The sequence below is a fragment of the Populus trichocarpa genome, chromosome 5, assembly GCF_000002775.5.
Source record: "Populus trichocarpa isolate Nisqually-1 chromosome 5, P.trichocarpa_v4.1, whole genome shotgun sequence".
Taxonomy (NCBI): Eukaryota; Viridiplantae; Streptophyta; class Magnoliopsida; order Malpighiales; family Salicaceae; genus Populus; species Populus trichocarpa.
The window spans coordinates 3,848,303-3,871,094 of record NC_037289.2 but is presented as its reverse complement, the minus strand read 5'-3'; the positions used below and the strand labels follow the sequence as shown (position 1 = coordinate 3,871,094).

Below are 22,792 nucleotides of genomic sequence, written 5' to 3'. Positions count from 1 at the left end.
CGGCGTTAGGAGCGGCAGACCATTTTCTCTTTTACTATTGACGCGTGCTTGTGGCGGAGGCAAGCCCTGACATGCCTTTTTTTTCTCTCTCGCTCTTTTCTCTCTTCAGACTTGGAAATTTGCGTCAGCTCCTTCAAAAAAAAAAAAAAAAAAAAAACAATACTGTATTCTCTAGATTGTATTTTTGTTAATTTTAACTCTCATTCTTTTTATTATTATTTATTTTACTTTTGATGCTTTTTGAATTTTATATTTTTTTTAATTTTATCCCTAAAATTTTTATTTAATTTAGTTTTCTTGATCATTTTATTGCATTTATTTATTTTTATTAAATTTAAGTCATTTTTCTTTTGATTGCTATTTTCTTATTCTTTTCTTATTTATCTTTTTAATCTAATTTGGGATCTTATTCTTTTGATTATTATTTTTCTTTTCACTTTAATCTCTAATGATTTTCTTTCATTTAGTTTTTATATCAGATTTGGTATGTATTGTTTAGATTTTAAATTGTTTTGTTATTGATAATTTTACTTTGTTATTTTACTTTGTGTTTGCTTTTCTATAGAAGTAATCTTAGTGTCATGCCCTGAATCTGATTTGAGTTCTTTTTTTTTTAATTTTTTTATTATAAATTAATTTTTTTCTTTCAAATTCATCATTTGACATTTTGGTTATTGGGCTTTAAACTTCATTACTTGTTCTACTTTTTTTTAATTGGATTATCCTAATTTCATATTTCAAGCAACAGGTTAATTGAGTTAACTCAGATTGACTCGAATATTTTTTCCTAAACTTTTTTTATAATTCATTTATTTTTTGCAATTTCATCATTTGACATTAAATTATTAGTTTTTGAGCTTTATTATTTTTTAGTTTTTTTTTTCTATGAGGTTGTGTCAAGTGCGAGTTTATTAAGTTAATTTAGGTTAGCTCGAATTATCTTTCATGTTTTTTTATTGAACTTCAATCTTTTTTGTTATGTTATTCTTTTAAGAGTTTAATTTTTTTAATTCTAAACTCATATCACTTATTAATTAAATTAACTCAAATTAATTTAAATTATCTTAACATTTATTTTACATTAAATTTTTTTTATCGCAGCATAGCAATAACCACCTTAGACAATAAATGAAGGTCTTACCAAAAGAAGAAAAAACTAAAAACAAAAGAAAATCTTACTAAAGTCACTCTCTCTTAGTATAAAGTAGAGCTCACAAGTCACACGTCTTCTTCTTTCTTTCTGCTAATTTAATGTCTAACTAAAAACACTCTTTACTTCTTCGCTTACTTCTTAACTGAGCTCTCGAATCTCTCCCATTTGTGCTCTCACTTTGGTTCTCTTAGGTGGTTTTCTCTCCTTAATTTCCATGTAAGTACTCTCGTTTTCGATCTTTTATAAAGTTTCTCTCTTTGTATGCTTCTGTTTTTCTTGATTTTAGGGTTTTGTGTTTATTCTTTTTAATGGGTTTTGCTCAAGTTCTGATTTTGAGTTCGATAATGTAGAGAAGTTATTGAACACGATGATTAGGGTTCCTTTAGGGTTTGCTGCTTTAAATTGGGGTTTCTCAGTTTGTGTGGTGATACTTCTTTGGAGATTATTTTTAGTTCATGGGTTTTGATTATTTTTAGTCTTTCTTTGGAAAAGCTTGCAACTCTTTCGATTCTTGTAAACTTTAATTCGTTTTTGGATTATGGGTTCTTGATTTGATAGGGTTAAAAAGCAATAGTGTATAATGAAAAGAAATGGTTTTATCTGTTTTAGGGACTAATCTGGGGCTCACCATTTTTAGTATTGTGTTGAGGGAAATTTTGGGTTCTAAGTGTAGATTGGGCTTGATAGGAATTTGAGTTTTATACTAAAATGGTTTGTATTACTAATATATAATATTGGCTTTAGGTTCATGGAGTGTTGATGGGTTGTTTAGGACTCAGATGTTGAGATGCATCAGAAATAAATCTTGAAGACTGCCATAATCTAGTTTTTTGAATTATTTTGCTCCCGAGTTCTTAAATTAGGTTAGATAACTGGATACTCAAATAGTCAAATTTTAGGGATGCTGAGCGGAGGTTAAATTTTAATAATGATGTAGTAATACAAGCGATGATACTTTTTCGCTGCAATGAATTGGGAAGAGTGCTTCATTCATGAATTTATTAGTCACAGACTGAACTGTAATTTGATTCATTTATCTATTTTCAACTTTGCTTTCTGTGCAAGTTTTTGCATAATTGTCTGTTGAATGATATACAGGACTTGATGTTTGCGTAAAATATGCATCTATTTAATATCTGCTGTGTGCTTAGTGTAACTATTATGACATCAATGCCATATCCCGGATAGTTAGGTTAGGTAATAAAATCACAATGATATATCCATTTGCGTGAGTCATTAGGTTCTATCTTTTTTCTAGGCTAACTGCTTACACACTAGTAGATCGCTACTAGGGTAATGTGCCCATATGTGCTCTAGTTCTATGCCTCTCCATAGAAAACATTTACCCGATTGCTAATATCAGATATAATGTTTATGCAGTGACTCAAGAGGTCAATGCGTGGAGGGATTTCCAAAATGTTCAAAAGTAACTGATGTAATTATTTTTGTAATGGATTGCAATCCTTCCACAACTGGAATATTGAATCATGGCAAAAATTAATGGATCTTGGTCAATTTGTTGGACTGGAGACCATTGAAAAGGGTTTGAGGTAGCATTGTGAAACCTCCATCATAGTTCAGGAGGTGTCAAAGAATCCATCCACAAAAGTAAATTTATTGATTTTTTGAGGTCTAATGTCCATCGATATCATTTTGCGTGGAAGCATTGGGGGAATTAAAGTTGGACTTCATGTTCAAGCTACTGTACTATATTGATTGTTATGAGTGATCAAATCATTGATCATCAGCAAATTCTACCACTTTTTTTGTGGAAAATGTTACGAGGGCAACATTGATGCCATATTTTTGAATATGTTGGAAAGATGTAAAGAACTCGCAATTCGCAGGACATAACTTTTTATATACAGAAATATAACTGTTTGTTTGTTGGTGGTTTGTCATATGGCTGACAAAAAGGAAAAATGGCACATGGGAATATGGAAAAATGGCACATGGGAATATGTTCCTATTTTATATTAATCTGACATGATGTTCAGTCCATGCGATGTTATCTAGTTGCAGCTTTATTGGATTATTTTGAAATAAAAGAAATCGATGAAACAGATTTCTGATGACTTGTGTTCTCATGGGCCCGAAGCACTATTGTAAAGCTGATTAAAATTGTGACTATAGGTGCTATAAAGATTTTGAGATTTAAGCCAATCTTTGAAAAAATGACATATAGATAGGGTAATGTTTTGATATTTGTGGCATTTGAAACACCATTCCTATGAGATTATTGAATGGTTAAGGTGGGGTGAACTATGCTGGTAGTAATATTGATTAACTATCCCTTTGTACTTGAGAATATTTCGTGGAATCTTGTCAGAACATCCTTTGGGAAAATTATAGGCCAGCTAAGGAATTAGGAGTTAGAGAAGCTGGGCCTGAAAGTGTATAAGAGTTGTATATAAAGGTTGGGAGTTGGGACTCAAAAGCGAGTACGATTTCTATTCAAATTAGTTTATTGAATAGGATAGGAAAGGTCGAACTCCGAATTAAGGTAAGTGTATATTCATACCATTTCATTAAGAGAAGAGAGAATAAAGGATGGTAGCCACTTAGAGAATCTTGGAGAACTTATCACATTGAAGGTATTAAGAAATATCAATTCAATTCCTCTTGTAGGATTAAATCTCTATGTTGAAGGAAGTCATGAAGAAGATACAAAACGCATGTAGATTTGCAAGAATCTCTATGGAAGTTTGGAAGTGCTAGGTTTGGTCAAGTAAAATTGGTTATAAGATTGATGATGGAAAAGATGCTTGGTTAATGAAGGTGTACTTTGGTTTTAAATCTAAGAGCAGGGATGATATCGCAGTTGCATGAACTATCAAGGTTCTCAATTAATGAGTTGCTACATGATAGACTATGGGAAAAGAGTGATTGAGCAAGATAAAGTTACGACATCACGATTTCCGAAATTAACTAGTTTATGCTAGGGAGCCTATGAAAAGGGGTTAATATAGAAAGGCAGTAGAATAGTCTATCTTACTAAGGGAAAGTGCTAGCACAAACTATAATTCATGGTCTTCATCAATTTATAGATTGCGTAGTTCTGTAATACTAAGGGAAGTTTGACAGCGAGTGTGGGAGAAAGAGTTGTCATTTGACATATAAATGTGGTATATCATATACGAAGGTGTAGTTTCTATCAGTGATGACTGTTAGGTTGACATGGGCGAATTTCCTTGTACAATATGGTTGTTCCAAGGATCTATATGGAGCCTTTGTCCTTTTTATCTGTAATGAATGAATTATGAAAACACATCTGGCCCCCTTTTACTCCTGTTAAGAGTGGGATGATCTAAAGTTTAGTTGTTGTGGAAGAGTTTAAGAGAGTGTTACATCGGATGTATTGACAGTGGCTTAGGTCAGTTGTTTATGTTGCCTAGCTAAGGGGTCCATCCCGTGGTTGGTCCTTATCAGATGAAGGATAAATTACATAAATCTCGATTAGGCTAGCTATGCTCTTTGATGCTGAGTGTTGGACAGTGAACAAGAAAAATTGAAAATGAAAATGAAAATGTAAAGAAAAATTCATGAAAGCAATAGAGGACCAAGTAAGATGTGAGTGACTTTGTGGGAGGGCAGAGGGGGTGAAATTATTGAGGGTGGTAGTCAATGTTATTTCCCATGTCACATTCTAAACTGCATCGTGATAACTAGAAAATCTCAAGTTGCCATATAGTGGCCTCTCTCTCTGTTTTTTTTTTTTTAGATTTTCCTATATTACTGATAGAATGATAGTCCTTGCATACAGTTGAAATTCACCTGTTTGTAGCCATCTTGGGTTTGCAATAAGCAAGAAATGACACAAATGTGCGTTCTATTAGTAATACAGAATTGGAAATTGCCTTATTGTGGTGAAAAATGGGTTTTGTTCCAAACATATCATGCAGATGATTTGGACCCAATCAAATCTTGTGGGATGTAATTTGGACTGCATGTTCTCTCCTGGATAGGAGATGGCCTGGTTGCATTTAAGTGGAGTCAGTTTCATGTTTAACTATGCAAGGCTGAGCATCCATTTCAGGCTTGCATGCTAAGGCCCAAACAAACTCAACCCTCCCAAAAAAAGTAGTGCATGTGTTGCTTGATCCTGTACTTACTTTAGCAAGCTAGTTACCTTGTTTTTGCAAATTGTTAAAGGATTCTCATTGTGGTTTGTTGGAAATGGATGGATAGACTGTTCTAACTTTGTGGATGTACTTGTAGTAGTGGAAATTGCATAGAATGTTGCTTGTAGTGGCATTAATCAAAGGAACTTCTTTTGTTGTTTATTTGTTTGTGTAATGGGTGGGGTTTTTATTGTATTATTGTCAGCCACTCCTTTCATTGCTCTGTTTATAATTCTCTTTACAATTTGTTTTGTGTTTGGGGTCAAAAGGAAATACACTTGCTCTTTCATTGAAACTACTGGACATGTGATATGGGAGTAATGATTTTTGAACCTGCACCTACAATGAATATCTTTTCAACTTTCACTTTCTTTGTATTCATTTTCTTTTATTTTTGAGGGGCACTTAGTTCAGGTCCAGTTAATCCCAAAAACAAATCCAGTAGTGTTTTCATTTGAGCTTGATAAAAAAGGGGTTTAATTAAACTAGCAAACTATCCAATAGAAATGTTAATCTCGATTGAGTTAGTGAGTAAGGGAAGGGTATACTTTGATTGAATGTCTTAGGAATTAATTAGTGAATTGTGTTTGGGATCCACTATGTATTTAGGAAATTTGTATTTTGTAAAGCTACTAATATGATTTCAGAAATCAGATATAAGATATGGAAGACTTTTCTTTCATTTTTGTTTATACTTTTATGTTCTTTTAGTTTGCTGGATCAATCAAATATAAATTAAGGAGTTGTGTTCTATCCCTCTCCTTGTGTTACTAACAGAAGAGCTTCCTTTCTGCTTTTGGTCAAGTTAATGCGTCATTTGTTTCTTTTTACTAGCTGGAAGAGAAGTCAATTTTTTAATTCTCCTCTAACTTCGTGTACTTAAAAAGAAGGGTAGGGCTGTGGTTTAAGCTGTGTTCTTTTTATGACTGTCTATTCTATTTACTTTTTGGTTGCATGGAGCTATTGGTTTATTTTAGCTACATCTGACTTATATAAAAGATGAAAGCTGTTTGAAATTGAGATTTTCTTTTGTCTGTTCATTTTCTAGGTTAATATAGCTTTATTTTATTAGTTTATGTTAGCTACATCTAAAACTTGAAATATGAATCTCACTTGTAATAGGATATTTTCATGCAACTTGAGGAAAATGAGAAACCAAATAAATAAGGATTAATTTAATGTCATCATGATAGATGGATCTATGGCTTTTCCCTGTCGCCAGGTGCTCCAGTTGAATGAAAGAAGGTGGTACTGCTTCTGTCAAAATGAGTGGGAGTGGCCGAAAACGTAGTTCAAAATGGGATTTGAAAGAAGGGTCTCAAATGTCATTTGAAGATGTGGAAGACAATGCATGGCCTGGGAAAGCAGGAATACCTTTTCGTGACAAAGAATCACGATGTGACTGGCTCCCACCTGAAGCTGCTGGCGGCACTCGCTCCAAGTGGTTGGCTATGGAACCTTTGCCTGGAAGAAGAGGCTCCCGCAGGGTTGATAATATCGATGAGGACCATAGTAGAACTTTGAAAGCCACCTATGAAGATGAGAGTTATGGAACTAGAATGTCTCCTGGTCTTGATGAATGGAGACAGCAAAGTTTTCGAAACTCTCCCAAGAATGAATATAAAAGATTAAGAAGGTTTGGTTATTTGCTCAGCATGCTTACTGATACAGCTATTAGCATTCTTGTCAATGTCCTATTTTTTAGTCAACTATTGCTAAATCTATCTGGCACCTACACGCAATGAGATCTACATGTAATGGAATAGTAATGGTAGCCTTAAAATATCTTCTATATCGCTAAAGAGTCAAGAATCACACGCTTTTAGTTCTGTAGAGATTTTCATTGGACATGCAATGCCATCCTAACCACTAGAAAGTTTAGATTTATTCAAGTTTCAGTAACTTTGCTTGTTAGTTTATGGTTTTGGGTGTTTCTGTTTCGTGCTTTTAATGAACCAGGTAGTGCTCTTCACACTATGTAATAAGTTCATTGCCTGTTATAAACTGCTTTACCTCAATTTGACTCTGCATTCAACATTTCTAAAGGTCGTCTTGTTTTTTCTTTCGAAGTTGATTCAGTTGGTTGGCATTGGTTGACTTGTCCTGTCTCTGGTTTGTCTGCAAAAGCAGGAGCCTGAGTCGAAGTCGGAGCCGGAGCCAGAGCAGGAGCAGGAGCCCCGTCTATGGCTTCGGGCGAGAATCAGGAGCATATGACAGAACTAGAAGTAGATCTGGTGTATCAGCTCAATTATGTAAGGATTTTGTTGCTGGGAGATGCAGGAGAGGCAGTCATTGCCAGTTTCTTCACCAAGATACTGAGACTTATGAGGATGATTGGGAAAGACCCAGGAAAACTGCAGCTTCTAAATATCCTATCTCTCATGATACTAAGCAGTACCCAATGGGGAGTGGAAGATCTGCCAATTGCTGCACTAATTTTCTAAAGGGAAACTGTAGAAGGGGTGAATCCTGCAGGTATGCTCATCATGGTGCTTCTGATCCATCCAGTAGGGGGTCTGCAAATGAGGTGATTAGAGAAAGAGATAATGACCGAAGGCGTAGATATGCATCTCCAGAGAGACGTGCTGAGCGTGAAACCAGCAGAGCAGCTGATATTCCCTGCAAATTTTTTGCTGCTGGCAATTGCCAGAATGGAAAATATTGCAGGTTTTCTCATCATGATCAGACACTTGCAAGTCCTGACAAAAGATCACGAGATGTTAGGTGGCCACCAAGCCAAAACTCGGATGAATTGGAAAAATCATGGAAGGGTCCAAAATGGAGTGACAGTCATACCTCAGACTCTGCAAAGTTCAGCGAGGATAAAAATGAAAAATTGGACGCACCTAATCTGAGGCTCTCTGCACGGCATATGGAGGATGGATGGGGCCATAATCCTGATGAGGACAAGACAGCCAGTAATCCTCCAACAAATGAAGTGGTTGAGATCGACAAAAAGGAAGCCTTCCAATGGAAGACTGAAAATTCTGGTGATAACACTAATGTTTCTGAGAATTGGCTTGGTGATATGGAAATGTCTCCGGATTGGAACTACAGACTGCAACCTTCTAACCATATCAACGAAGGATCCTGTCATGAACTTCAAGAGGGTTCAGGTCGGATGCATGATACCGCTGCAGTCATGCCGCCAATTTCAAATGAAACATCTTCCATTCAACAGGGCTTTAATTTAAAGGAGGTTGGGGGTAGTGCTTTGCCGCATGATGATGATGGTGTGACTGCAAAAACTGCTAGTTCCTACATAAACATTTCTGCCAATGCCCTTGCATCACAAAGCTTCAACAAAAATGGCCAGAGTTCAAATACTTCACCTATTCTGAATTTGAATACTGTTGGACAAATTCAAGAAGCAATCTTGACCAATGCTTCAAGAGGAGGGACAACAACAAATCCTCAAAATCAAACACTATTTCAGGAGAGGACAGTGATCAACATTCCAGATACTGGGAATCCAAATGCTCCACATGCGAATTTGGGGATTCCAACAGCACAAAACATGGCCAGTAATGAACATTTGACTCAGCTTACCAACCTATCCGCCACTCTGGTTCAGTTACTTGTGAATGGACAGCAGCTTCCACAACTTTATGAAGCTCATAATTCGCATGATGGTACCTTTGCCAACTCAGAGGGCACTGTCACTGTGAAACCAGATTCTGCAGTGACCATTCAGCCAAATCAAGCTGCTGAACCCCGGAAGCAGTATGATCCTATTTGCGACAGTGTTGAGCCTGGGAAGCTTAATGTCAATACTAATCCTCCAGATAAGAAACTAGAATTGTTATCCAAAAGCTTGTCCCCTTCATCTCTTGCTGCTGCACCCAATGGTGGTGACTTTAACAAGTTCTTCTTGGAGCAAGAGTCTAATGAAAAGAGTTCCCAGTTAAATCAGCCAGCACCAGCTGCGAGTTCTGAAGCTACCAATGAAAACAATGGGGTGGGGTCTGGTGAAGGCAATAAAGTGCAAGAGCAGGATAAGACCGCACAAGAAAATGGTCCCTTAGAGAACAGTGATGGTGATGGCAAAGCTGATGAGAGCAGGAAAAACAAGGATGCCAAGGGAAATCGTGCATTTAAGTTTGCACTGGTGGAGTTTGTTAAGGATCTTCTGAAACCTGCATGGAAGGAAGGTCAAATCAGCAAAGACGCTTACAAGAACATAGTTAAGAAAGTGGTTGACAAAGTTACTGGTACCATGCACAGTGCTAGTATTCCAACGACGCAGGAAAAAATTGAACAATATCTGTCGGTTTCAAAGCCGAAGCTGACGAAACTTGTACAGGTGAGCGTTGATGTGCTTGTTCCTGTTGTATTTGATTTTGAAAGGAATATGAATTTGATTACAAATGCAGCCTTTTCCTTGCCTGTATTCTCCCAGTGCTTCTCATTCTCATCCCTTTATGGCGTACAAATTTATGTGGCGCACCGATGTTTCTTTTTATGATTTCTTTTACACATTGTTTTTGCGATTTTGTTATCGTATTTATTTATTTATCAATCTTGTTGCAGGCATATGTGGAGAAATTTCAGAAGGACAAATGAAAGAACTCCTGGTGTTTTCGATTCATCTATTTTCCTGTGTCATATAGAAAGCTAGTTAAATTTTATGTTTCATATGATTTATTATGGTAATGTAGCTTCTAGAATGAGCTCTTCTTTTCAACCTGTGTTTTGTTTTAGTTGTTGAAATCAAGGTTGGCTAAAACTTTAACTCTTACATGTAGAATATCTTTTTGCTTGGAAGTTTAGAATGCCTCCTAATCATGAAGGTTAACCATGTAGATTAAGTTTCAGATTCTATAATGCCACCTAATAGGGGCATGTTATTATTAATGTGCTGTAAAGTTAGTTGACTGGTGTTAGCTTAAAGTTCACTAGAGTTGAATGTGTGTTAAGTGTATTATTTTGTCTAAGTGGTAGGGTACATGGGGCTGAAATTATTGAAGAGAATGATAGTAGGTACAGCCGAAAGTTAGGCTGAAAATAGGCAGAAACAGGTGCTGTAACAGAGAAGAAGAAACAGCAGCAGAGAGTGTGGTTTCCTCCATTGTAATCCCTTTCTTGTGTGAGTTTTGTACCAGAAAATTACAGCAATGATATGCTATGTTTAAGTGTGTTTTGATAGTGTTTTGTGAGAGTTATTAGCTGGAGAAACCACCCAAACTACAGCCCAACAGGGCATTTTATGCCGATATGTGAACATCGGTAGCACCAGTGGACAGGATTTGCATGAGCTTGTTTGTTCTTAGCAAATTTTCCTCACGCTCATCATCCGCACTGCAGTGTCTTGATACTTCACCTTGTCCAGTTTGAGTCTCACATTGTTGTCATCAAGTTCTTGCTATTTATTTGTTTGCCATCCCCCTTCCACCCGTATTCCCTTTTTTTTTTTTTTAATCTTTGTTTCGGTTAGAGTTTCATGCCTATAAAAACTAGTTTTGGAAGATCATGCCCCACAAACTTAACACCGATTTCTATTGAAAGTTACCTGTCAAAGGCAAACATCTCAGCATAAAAAAGGTTCCGAATGGAAAAATTATTAACTTTTGGCGTTTTGGGACTTCTCTCCCAAAACCTAGATGTTACTGTTTTGGAAAAAAAGCATTTGATAAAATATTTTTCTTAATTGTTTTCTTCCTTGTTCAGGAACCAAATACCACTTTGTCAAGTAAGTTATTATCCTGTATTTCTTGATATAAATAGTTTTAATTCATCAATGATTTTTCCCGTGTTTCTTGACATATCTTTATTTATTTTTAATTAACATGGATTAATAATAGAGATAATTACTTTTGATGGATATAATCTGATTCAAATGGATGTCTTTTTTTTTTATAATTACTTTAACATGAATATTATCAAACTCAATATGAAACTTATCTAAATGATCTTATTCAAAACATAAATATTAGTATTGTTTATATATATATATTACTCTTATTAGATAATCTATATCAATGCATATAGGAAACCTTGATGGATACAGATAACATATCTAAAGTTTTTTCCCCGGTTATGGGTATAGCCTGACCAGTGGATCCCTGGCTCCTAGCCTCCTAGGGGCTTTTCTAGGGTTTTCTTATCAGAGGCAATCTAGGTCTTTTTCTCTTGCCTTTGCATGTTACAATCCCAATATTCTTGTGGGTCTTGTCCTTTGTAGTAAAGGTTTTATCTCTTATTTGCAGCTCTTAGATTTACACTTTTGGTCTCCCCATTTTGCAGTTATTGGAGATTGTTTGTCACGATGCATTGATATTTTTTACTGATAAAGTAGCAGACTCCTATGCAAGGAGCATTGCTAGTCGTTACTAGAATCATGCATGTACTTGACAACTCTTCCATGGTTGCACAAGGACCAAGACCCAGCCAAGTGAGCTTTGCATTTCATGCATAATCATCGTTACAGTCCACCTTTTCTGAGCAAATAGCCACAATCGATAAAAAATCAAAGCAACCGCCACAAAAAACAAAGCCTTCCCTGGAGCCTTAAGCCGTTTCCGAATTCAAGTAACGCTGCTGAACAGGAGCCCGAACAGACCCAGAGGAGGCCTAAGCCGAAGAAAACCCGGCTGTCCCAGACCCCATAAGAAAACTCAAGAAAGAGCGCGAAGGACTCTTGTGAGTTAGCAGGAACCAAGCGCAGCCATAGTAGGAAGCACCAACCGAAGCCCAAAGAAGAGAAACGTCTCCAGCCAAAAGCCCCCCAAGGACAAAATTGCCTCACATCGGATCCATGACCGGCACATAGGCAAGGTTCCCCTTCAAGGTTCCATACCTATACGAACCCAAACTTACACACAAACTTATTCTTCAAATAAGTCAATCAGAGTTCAACGCAGCAGTAACAACAAAATTAACTTCATAATATAATTAAATTGTCTTAATACAAGAGTTAATACAATTTCATAGTTTTGGAGCACTAACTAGACATAAAAGAAAATGTACAAAGTACAACCAAAGAGCAGGTTCTGAAGGTTCAACAAAAGTGACCTGCTATCAAGCTATAAGCCTGAAAAGGTAAATAATGAGATGATGAGTTTAACAACTCAGTGAGTAGATAACGTTCAATATACACACACGAGGTAATACAGCAATGAGAAATATATATACAAGTATGGCTTTAGGTTCTTATGGAATTGTTCTCAAATAGGCCATAACAAGAAGATCATATGGTAAAACTCGTCAGAAAATCAAAATACAATGAGCATGAGGCTCCGTACTGTGGGATGATCAGTCCACACAGGTTGGTGACTCCCCCGACCAACTAGGGTTCAGATACGATATGCACAAAGACTAACACTACCCTGTTAGCATGGGTATTCTGACTGACATACCATAGGTTCATAATCATAATCAAACAGACATATTCATATCTCAAGGCTCAACTCATGACATCAATCAAATGAGGAGCTATCAATTCAGAATTCAATTCAAAATATATACTGGTTCATATCAAGAATTCAGATTTAACAATTGATCATGCTTTATTCAAATAAGGATAATAATCAACATATATATTATCAAGAAGCATGATTCAATTCATATTAACAAATCAAATATTTATACTATTTCTCATGCATATGGAAAATTATCCACTCACCTGACTCGAAAGCAAACAGAAGTCAAAAGCAATTACTGAAGAAAATCCTACTGACGTCCCGCCGGTAGAATATCAGGATTATCTGAATATAAAGGAGACATATTCAAGAATAACTCAAAGGAATATATAGCCTATTTAATACACTTATCTAAGGGTATATTCCATAACCCTATATGTTTTTGAACTAACTAGGTATCTTTCCTAAAAACCCAACATTTAACGGTTTTCCCGAAATTTAATCCATAATAAAACAAATAATAAAATTGGCCATAATTCACTAAATAACCCTCACTTATTCATCAAACCAATCTGAAAAAGTTAATATTACAGCTGGGGACTAATCTGTAATTTATCATATTTTTAAGGGTCAAATTGCAACTTTTGTCAAATTGAAGGACCAAACTGAAATTGTCATAAATCCATTACTATACTGAATTTCTGACCATAATTAGTCCTCATTTCTGTCCAGATCATCTCATTATACTCCAAGGACCATTCTGGAATTTTACCAAATTTTTTTAGGGTCAAATTGTAATTTTGTCAAATTGAAGGACTAAATTGAAAGTGTTAAATTCTCTTATCTATACAGTAATTCTGTCCATAATTCATATGTTATTCTGTTCAGATTCTCGGAATATGCTCCAGGGACCAATCTGCAAATTTTCCAAAGTTTGGGGACTAAACTGTAATTTTCCAAAATTGAGGGACCAAACCGAAATTTTGTCATCTTCAACCTCCAACCCAGAATTTTTAACAGAAACCTACTGTTCTCTCCAAATTCCTAACACAATTTCACCATTCAAACAAAATCATAACTCAAAATCATCATCTTTCAATTCAATCTCTCAAAATCATCCAAATAATCAAATACCCACAACAATTAACTCTATAACATTCAAATTAAATCATCAATCAAACCCAAAACACAAATTTCATAACCCTAACATTTATCAAAATCGAAATTAAAGCTTAATTAACATATATTTATACATAATCTTTTCTTTTTACTTATTTTCTCCAACTCCTTTCTATTTCCTTTCTAATTTCTTTCTTTTCTCTTCTTCTTCTTCTTTCTCCCTTCTCCCTTCTCCCTTCTCTCTCACGGTTAACTCTCAAAATATTCAGATCTCTTCTTTTGTTTTTTTTGTTTTCCTTCTATTTATATATATCATCTCTTTATACAATTACTACAATACCCCTCATTTAATTATACCCACTCTTTAAGCCTCTAAGGGCTCTATAGCCTTTTCCTATCTCTTTATATTCAAAACATTACACATTGGGTCTTGATCCACGATACCAACACAGTAATTTCCCCATTTTCTGTTAATATTAATGATTTACTTTTATGATGTGTTCTTATATTTTTTATGAGAAAGGATTACAAGTTTGATTAAGATTTTCTGCGGTGAATGAGATGGCCTATACTCTGCTGAAAGCTTACGAGGAGAATGCTAGGACTAATAATGGGCACGGAGGACAGCAATTATACGTTGGAAGAGACCAGCAGGGGATGCATTTAAAATAAATACAGACGCAGCTGTTGCTGGTTGGGGAGTCATTATCAGAAATACTAAGGGGGAGGTGATGCTGACAGCCATGAATGTTCTGGAAATGGTTGATGCACCTGTTATTGCCGCACGGTATGGCATTTACCTCTAGCTAAAGAGATGGGGGTACGTGAAGATTTCTCTAGAGATGGACAGTTTGTTGGTCGTAAGGACAGTTAATATTTAGTAAGGATGAACTGCCTGCGAGTTATTTGGGTTCTATTGCAGCAGACATTAGAGCTCTGCCTTCAAACAGATATTATAAATAACAATTGTTTGAGAAATCACGACTCGTATTTCCTTCCAAACGAAAGTATCAACCAAGAAAATTAAGAGGAGAGAATTCACTTAACAATGTGCAGCAAGATATCGAATAAACTGGTATAAACCATTAGATTTGAACAAAATTGAGTTACAAGGACCGAGGAATATTCATTTACTTTCTCAAGTAATCATTACTGTAAAGGATCAAATCCTTCTTTCTACCCTACAAAAGCTTCAACTGCTGGATTGCAACTCCGTTTCGAGCAGCTGAATTGTGTCCCCATCTTCCTAGGCGAGGTTCCTGTAGCAAAAATAACTTTGAGCATTACAAAATTGTATAATAAAACATCATAAACATGTTAAAAATATTTATTTAAAAAAACAAGAGATCGATCTATACAATTACCTGTCCAACCCCAGCGAGAAGGAACTTTCCAGATTTTGCAAAGGCCAGAGAATTTACAAACCCAGTCTGCATTATACAATAGGCTGGTAAGTGATGAATTGCACAGTAGCTGAATTTAACATCAGAAGGAACATATGTAACACGAGAGAGGAAAACAGAGAATGGAAAACGGGAAAGTGATGCTGGTGGGTGAAAGAAGATAGGAAGGTGAGAAAAAAGAATTCCAATATTTCCATTTGATAGTATTTCTATACCATTACTGACAACCAAATATCAGTTATTGAAAAGGTTATTCAACTGGCATACTTACCAATGGAAGATCGTACAAGGGCCGGATGCCTTTGCCAGCACCTTCTACAGCCCATAAGCGGACAGAACCATTCCCAGCCCCTGATGCAGCAAGATCGCTGCCTCTACACACACCGACTGAACTTACCCAGGAAGACGCTGCATAACAACAATAGTTTCCGGGTCATTAGAGGAAAAATCAATCTGAAAATCTTGAGCATGCAGACAAACAAATTAAGACTTAATGACCACAGGTCAGGTGTTTTTCCGCAAAACACAATGCAACCAAAGAAATCAGGTAGTGACACCAAATAATATTTCAAATCAGCAACTAGATTCTAGTTTCCTCAAAGATGCAGTGAAAGGACAGCAAGAAACTTTGTATTTACCAACATGACCATTGTAATTTCTTCCATTATCCTTCAGTTCACCATTATTGACATCAGTCGACGAAGTATGAGCATTCTTAACAATGTACACAGGCTTCTTCTTTTGTACACTCCAAAGCTCAATATTTCCATCATCTGATCCAGACACAAATTCGCTGTTGTCAATAAAACAGCAACACTCCAAAGATGACGTAGAAGAACGAAATATCAGCCTTGACTCATCATGGACCTGCTCATAGAATATGAAAAAGGATGTTAAGTAATTACAACTGAAAATTTACATGGAACTAGAGCATGTACAAATCATCTTCTCATAAAATTAGAAAAATCAAGATGAGAATTTGACGCGATGGAGAAAAAGGCATTAAAAATGATTCCTTTGCACTTTGATTGTTCTTTATACAGGTCATCATTCATGTGCCAATATTCATGAATAGAAATGTCATAGCTTCAAAAGAAGAGTCCTGGCAATTTAATTTTCAGATATAAACTTAAGTTTATGCGACCAGTAATGCCTCCTTTCATATGGGCCAAGTGAATATCAAAACATTATTTTATATACCTTAAACAATTGCATGCTCCGATCACGTCCAACAGCAAGCACTCGTTCTTGCCACAAACAATCAATTGTTAACAATTCACTTTGGTGACCAAACAATGTGTTCATGTAAGCTCTATCTTCTACATTCCATATCTTGATTGATCGATCATATGAACCAGAAAAAAGTTCTGAACTCCCTTTCCTAAACGTCAAACATGAGACAGGACCTTTATGACCTGGGAAAGCCTGTAAAATAGATAATAGAAGAGAATAACAAGTTAACAGGACACAAAATTTGATAGGAAATGACACAATATGAATAATTAAAATCTTGCTAAAATAACACTAAAAGAGCATCTACTTAGAATGATATTTAATAGGAAAAAAAATCTTACAGCAATTTGAGATATGAGATTACTTGCATCTTTTGCAGGATAGATAACTTATCTTGAGAGTTCCAGATAAGGTGTATGCAGATTTAGACAAGACTTTAGAAACTATTGGTACGGGACTAAGATTAGAACCACTCATATTGTAAAAACTTAATGAAAACAGCAGTAGTCTGGGTTAATCTGATGATTTTTTATTTTTTATTTTTTTGCATAGAAATGCTCTAAGAATCAATATTTAGCCGGAATTGTGTACTTGTAATAGATATTAGCTCCTTATTTTGAAAAGGAGCTGTGTTAGCTTGAACATTCAGCTATCTCCCACATGTCAGCAACAAGAGCTAATACTGTGATTTGCTATGTAGTTTTTTTCTTCATCTGGTGCTTTCATTTTGGGAACAAGGGTAGAATTTATGCTTCTTCTGTTGTTCAATAGCAGATTTGCAAGTTGAATTCTTTAAGATAAAACATAAAAGTTCATAAAGGGAGCTTAAGAAATGTAGAGCATTAAGCAACATCTACCTGAATATGTTCTCGTGTACGAGTGTCCCACAAATGAACATGCCGATCCAAGCCTCCACTGGCCAAATACCGACCATCAGTACTAACAGCCAATGCCAAAACATTCCTGCTATGCTTAGTTGCTCGACCTTCTGGATTCTTGGCCCCATGGGATCTTAGTATTTCATCGTTAGGCCATTGGTATTTTTCAGCTTTTCCACTGTCTACATCCCAATGCAAAATTGTTCCATCTTTGGAAGCAGAAAAGCCCTTCGAGTCATCATCAGAAAGGCATACAGCAGTAACAGATTGCCGATGCTTCACAAGGACTTCAAACCCATCGACACTCTCTGGCTTTTGAACCCTAGGTACTCATGAATGTAAGCATTCTAAACAAAATACATATACATGCCATCCTAATATTTAAAACATTTAAAGATGCCCTTAAAGTTCCCTACTTTATGACATTAACAGAAAGGATGTGTTCTTCAGCTTTCAGAAACACTAAAGCAAACATTAAGTTTGATTAGCCCACATCATGCAAGTAGCACTCTAGAAATAGCTCAATTCAGCTTTAGAAAGTGAGTAAAACAATCAATCAATTACTAATGGAAAAAGGTTTAAAATTGGAGACGATTTGTTTGAGGTTCAAGAATTCGCAAATTAAAAAAAAAATCATCACAATGCTAGTGGCATGTCTTTTCAGGCACAAACAAAATGTACGACAGGAAAACTGGCCTGAGGATACCATTTGGGCACAAAATCAAAACAAACAATAAAGAATGTAACGTAGCATAGAAACAGTGAATAAAAACCCGATAAGTTACTAATCCTAACAATTCATAAATTGTTAAGCAAAAATGGATTTAAAAAAGAAAGAGGATTTTTCTCTTATTTTTACCTAGAAGCAATGGCTCTTCTCAAGCGACCACTTTCTTCAAGCTGTTGCTGCATCAATTTCTTAGCCACAGAAGAATCCCTCTCACCTTCCTTCTCAAACTCTCTATCCCCCTCTTCATCCTCCTCACCCTCAAGCTCCTTCTCTCTCGCTCTAAGATTCTCTACCACTGCTTTCGCAATCCGCTGCCTCTTCTCTTCCGCCGTCTCCTCCGGTATTAATTCCTCATCCTCTTCATCCTCCCCTGATTCTCCTCCACCATTTAGCATTCCTCCGTCCAACTCCTCCTCCTCCTCGGATTCGATGTCTTCATCCTCACCCTTCTTACGCCTTTTATTGTTGCTGAAAAAGGGATCTCTATTCATAGAAAACTTGCTGCCCCCCCTCTCGTTTCTTCCCGGGGGGCCTCCTCTCTTCCTTGGATTCTTGTTCATGGTTATCGTTAATATTATATATTTTTCAGCGAAAAAACAGAAACCCAGAAAAGATTTTTTGCTTTTTAGCAGAGAAAGAGGGAAATAAAGGGGGCTGGGTGGAGAGAGCTTTGAAAGGGAAAGGAGCTCTGCGAGTAGGGTTTAACGTTAGGGGTTTTTGGTGAGAACTGAAGAACTACAACCATTTGGGTTCTGTCTGGACATAAAACAGACAATTCTTGTTGGGCCTCTTGCTATGGTCTTGTCTCGTGAATCAATGGGCTTGGGCTTCGGCCTATGTTGAAGAAATTTTGTGAGTTGATATGCACCATGATTTAAATGATGCTGTCTTGCTTTTTTTTTTTTTTTTTCCCTTTCCTGTTAATGTTCTCCATTTATGTTACATCTTGAATTGAAATGAGTACAAAGATTCATGATACATTTTTCTGTATTTTTTCTTATTTTTTGCAGGTGTTTTTATTTTAGAGTTAATAAATGATATTTTTAACCCTTGGCTTTGTATTTCTATACTATCATGTTATCAGATCATTAATATTGAAGAGAATTAATTAAAATGTTTTGTATAGTTTTTGGTAATTTATCGTAAATGAAAATCATATTAAGATCGTATAATATAAAATGAAATTAATTAAAAATATTTTCAAAACACATCTTAATCATAGCATGTATTGCATGTGTATCCATGCTACATTGCAGCACTTAATTATTTTTTTCCGTAAGAAATAATATCTAGTTGCTGAGAAAAAAAAAAAAAACTAAACAGAGAAAGATTTGTTGGATATAAACCAAGTAGATATCAATCTTCAATTCTTGTGTTCTTTGATCTCCCAACAAAATCCACTTTTATCCTCTCTTAGTTTGCGTCCCCTCCTAGATTGACGAGAAACTTTGTCCCTTGTCTCTCAAGAAAACAAAATCGCCGGAGACCGCGTCGGAAACTAGCTTGTGGGGAGGAAATGTCTGTTGCTGTCGCCATGCCCACGCCGTCTAACCGGCGTGACAAAAACCAGGACTAAAAGCAGATATATTACTAGTAGAATATGCTTTGGTGTGGACTTGTCACCAGATAGTTGATTATGAAAATAGCAAAGGCCATGATCCAAAAGGTAACGAAGATGTTGTTGCTGTTGGGGCGTAGGCCCAAACCATAGCTAAGGCAAAAATATTTGTTTACGTTTTTCTATGTGAGGTTACTTCATGTGAATTTTGCCAACATTTTTAAAGAAGGATGCTTGATCCTTTTACAGAGACATGTATAGAGATTTAATGAAGAAATGAATATTTCTATCATGAAGATTTTTCATAAAGACATGTTTAAAAACTCTATTGTAGATATTTTTTATGAAAACACACTTGGAAACGTGTAGATTTTAATATAGATTTTCGTTAGAGATATCAAGAAAAATCACTATTGTTTATTAAAAAATTCAAAAGATAATATACATTTCTCGGAGATAATTCAGAGATTGTTTGATCTTATATAACTCATCAAGGAAGACTTGTTTTCTTTCTAACTTTGGTTTCATTTTTTTTTCATGAATTAATAAAAATTACATCTAATGATCAATTTTTTATCTTTTTTTAAGACGTGGAATTTCTTATTATCATGTCCATGATCATGGTGAAAAAAAAAACTTATTAGAGTTCTTTGGGTTCACACCATTTTCTTTATATATATAGATGATGATTCATGCAGTGCATATGTCAATATATGAGTGAACCCCATGCCATTCGACCAACGTGTGTAAGGTTATCTGGTAGTTAAACACTGCCTTCCGTAGTAATGTTTGAATCGTCTCGGCATACTCTTTGCGATAAGACGCCACGTGTGGCCAACGACCATTTGAGTAGGCATCAATGATCTTTTTTTCTCTCTTCTCCCTGATTTTTACTATGCCTATTCAAAAATTCAAAACAACTCTTTAATTTGTTATTTATTTAGATTTGGTTTCAATTCTTTTGATTATTATTTATTTTATTTTTTATAATTTATAAATTTGAAATTCGTTTTCAATTTCATCTCTTTTCAATTTTTTCATCTTTCAAGATTGATCCTCATTTTTTTTATTGATGTTTATTTTATTAGAGATAATTTTTTTAATTGATTTTTTTTTACAATTTCATCATTCTTAAGTTTTTTTTCCTATCAAATTCGATCTATTTTTTTATTGCTATTTTTTTCATTGTGGTAATTTTTTAAAATATAATTTTTTTTCTTGATTTCATCTTTCAACATTAAATTGGTTGAGAATTGAGGTTTTTCATTGAGCTTGAGTCTAAGATTTCAATGGTTGTGAGTTTTAGATATTAACCCCGGTTTAGGAGGTTAACTCGAGTTTGCTTAGTTTTTTCTTTCATTTTTTTTTTAATTTTATGTTTTGTTCAATTTCAGACTTCAATATTTATTCAATTGGAGATTAAGCTCCATTTGTTTTTTTATTTGCTTCTTATAAGATTTTTTATCAATTTAGAAAATAATCTGGGTTATCTTGGGTCTTTTTCTTTATCGTTCTTTGTTAAATTTAGTTTTTTTAAAAGATATATATATATATATATATATATATATATAATTAAATTAATAGATTAAATATAAGAATGAAATGCTCATTTAATGATATGGTTAAATTTTGTTATTTTTTTTTAGTTTCATCTTTTAATATTTATTTAATTAGAGATCATTGAACTCTGTTAATTTATTTTATTTTCTTCTTGCAAGATTTTTTTTATTGATTTTGAAAAAAATTCGAGTTATCATAAGTCTTTTTATTTATCATTCTTTAAATTAATTTAGTTTTTTTAAAGATATTTTTAAAATTAAATTAATTAATTAAATATAAAATGCTCATATTTTATCTGGTTTAACTGGTCAATATTGCGGTGCTAACCATTAATCACTTTTTTTTTTTCATGATTTGAACATTCTGGTGCATCCCGCGGGATAACGTGGGTCCCACAGCCAGTTAAACACCATTTAACAATTAGGAAAAAGTCAAATGTCCTTTTTAACAAGTTTGACTTGATTGGCCCTTGATTAAGATCGGTTGTCCTTCGATGGGCTCCTCCTCTTATTTCCGACGAAGTAATAGGGAAATAAAAACTTCAATTTACAACATCTCTTGGGAGCTTGACAAGCTCTTAAATAAAAAAATATTATTTATGGAATCATTTTAGTAAACGAGAATTCAAAATATTAAAAACTTTAATTAAATCATTTCTTGTGTATGTAAAGTTGTTGTTTTAAACCTTTAATCAAAGTGTAGGATAATAAAAAATAAGTTAAAACTATGTATTTCAATTCGATATTTTATTTTTAAAGATTAACTTGTTCTTTGTAGTTGAAATACCCCAATAAAATACTATACTATAATATCATTACGTGAGTTAGACCTCATTTAAAAATATAAAATATAAACTGAAATTAAATTCTTAAATATCTATATGACCATAAGAACAATAATAATTAATACACACATTTCTAGAGTGTAGAATTTGATTTAATGAATATATTGAGTCTTTAGATATCTAAAGAGCAAAATTTGGATTATTTAAGCCAAATCCATCGATCCAAGCCTTTCAAAACATCAAATCATACCCCTTCATGGTTTTGCCTTCTTCAACCTCATCAAAATTTATCATATATATCTACGTACGTTGAAAAAACAATTATTAATAAAAATATTATATATTATACAGTAGTTTGTTTAAACAAAAATCGTGACTAGAAGTCCAATTATCATTTGAAATATCTCTGTTTCATTGCCAAATTAAGTTAAGGGATTATATATCTGAGTTTCATCGTCATAAAATACCTAAAAATTATTTGGATCATAGTTAAAAAATACCACACAGAACATTATTAATGTATTAAATTATTATTTTAATATATTTTTAATTAAAAAATACAACGCACAGCATTACCAAATACACCGTGAGCGGTTTTCAATTGATTTTAATACTCGTTTCCTTTCAAGGTAGTTGCCATTCCCTTCTGAGTTATTGAAGAACAATTGTTTAAATAATTGAGGATATATAATATAAATTATTTTATTCTCATATATTTTAAAAAAACAGTAAACAAACATTATATTTGGATATTGTTTTATAATTTCAACCCACGACTTAATGGATCTTTTGTGAAACTTTTAATTTGCAGTACCAATAATTCATCACCCATTATGTCATCTGCTATCTTTCACTAAACCAACTCTTCAGAGTTGAAGAATGGCTTATGTCATGT

The 22,792-nt window shown here is 34.5% G+C and overlaps 2 protein-coding genes and 1 long non-coding RNA gene across 5 annotated transcripts; 1 reads left to right on the top strand and 2 right to left on the bottom strand.

The window, feature by feature from the left end:
- Window positions 1-1,078: 1,078 nt before the first annotated feature.
- Window positions 1,079-10,421, top strand: LOC7466832 (zinc finger CCCH domain-containing protein 38). 3 transcript variants are annotated; one of them, XM_002306984.4, is made up of 4 exons: window positions 1,162-1,369; window positions 6,497-6,910; window positions 7,405-9,577; window positions 9,805-10,421. In XM_002306984.4, the coding sequence occupies exons 2-4, from the start codon at window positions 6,510-6,512 to the stop codon at window positions 9,835-9,837; spliced, it is 2,607 nt and encodes an 868-aa protein (XP_002307020.4). In that variant the 5' UTR covers window positions 1,162-1,369; window positions 6,497-6,509; the 3' UTR covers window positions 9,838-10,421. The 3 variants fall into 3 exon arrangements, 2 of the variants coding, with proteins under 2 accessions (XP_002307020.4, XP_052308774.1); XM_052452814.1 differs by having other exon boundaries at window positions 7,354-9,577; XR_002981904.2 differs by lacking the exons at window positions 6,497-6,910; window positions 7,405-9,577; window positions 9,805-10,421 and adding an exon at window positions 2,534-3,039 and having other exon boundaries at window positions 1,079-1,369.
- Window positions 10,422-11,639: 1,218 nt separating this feature from the next.
- LOC112327583 (uncharacterized) lies at window positions 11,640-14,118 on the bottom strand. Its single transcript, XR_008059197.1, has 2 exons — window positions 12,896-14,118; window positions 11,640-12,304 (listed from the first exon to the last, which is right to left on the bottom strand). It is a non-coding gene; the product is annotated as an uncharacterized LOC112327583 (long non-coding RNA).
- A 675-nt stretch (window positions 14,119-14,793) lies between these two features.
- On the bottom strand, window positions 14,794-18,555 carry LOC7479128 (U3 snoRNP-associated protein-like EMB2271). The gene is made up of 7 exons (XM_052452815.1): window positions 18,129-18,555; window positions 17,245-17,591; window positions 16,355-16,579; window positions 15,793-16,021; window positions 15,426-15,562; window positions 15,116-15,181; window positions 14,794-15,010 (listed from the first exon to the last, which is right to left on the bottom strand). Exons 1-7 carry the CDS (start codon window positions 18,553-18,555, stop codon window positions 14,933-14,935), a joined length of 1,509 nt encoding a protein of 502 aa, XP_052308775.1. The 3' UTR covers window positions 14,794-14,932.
- Between the last annotated feature and the right edge of the window lie 4,237 nt (window positions 18,556-22,792).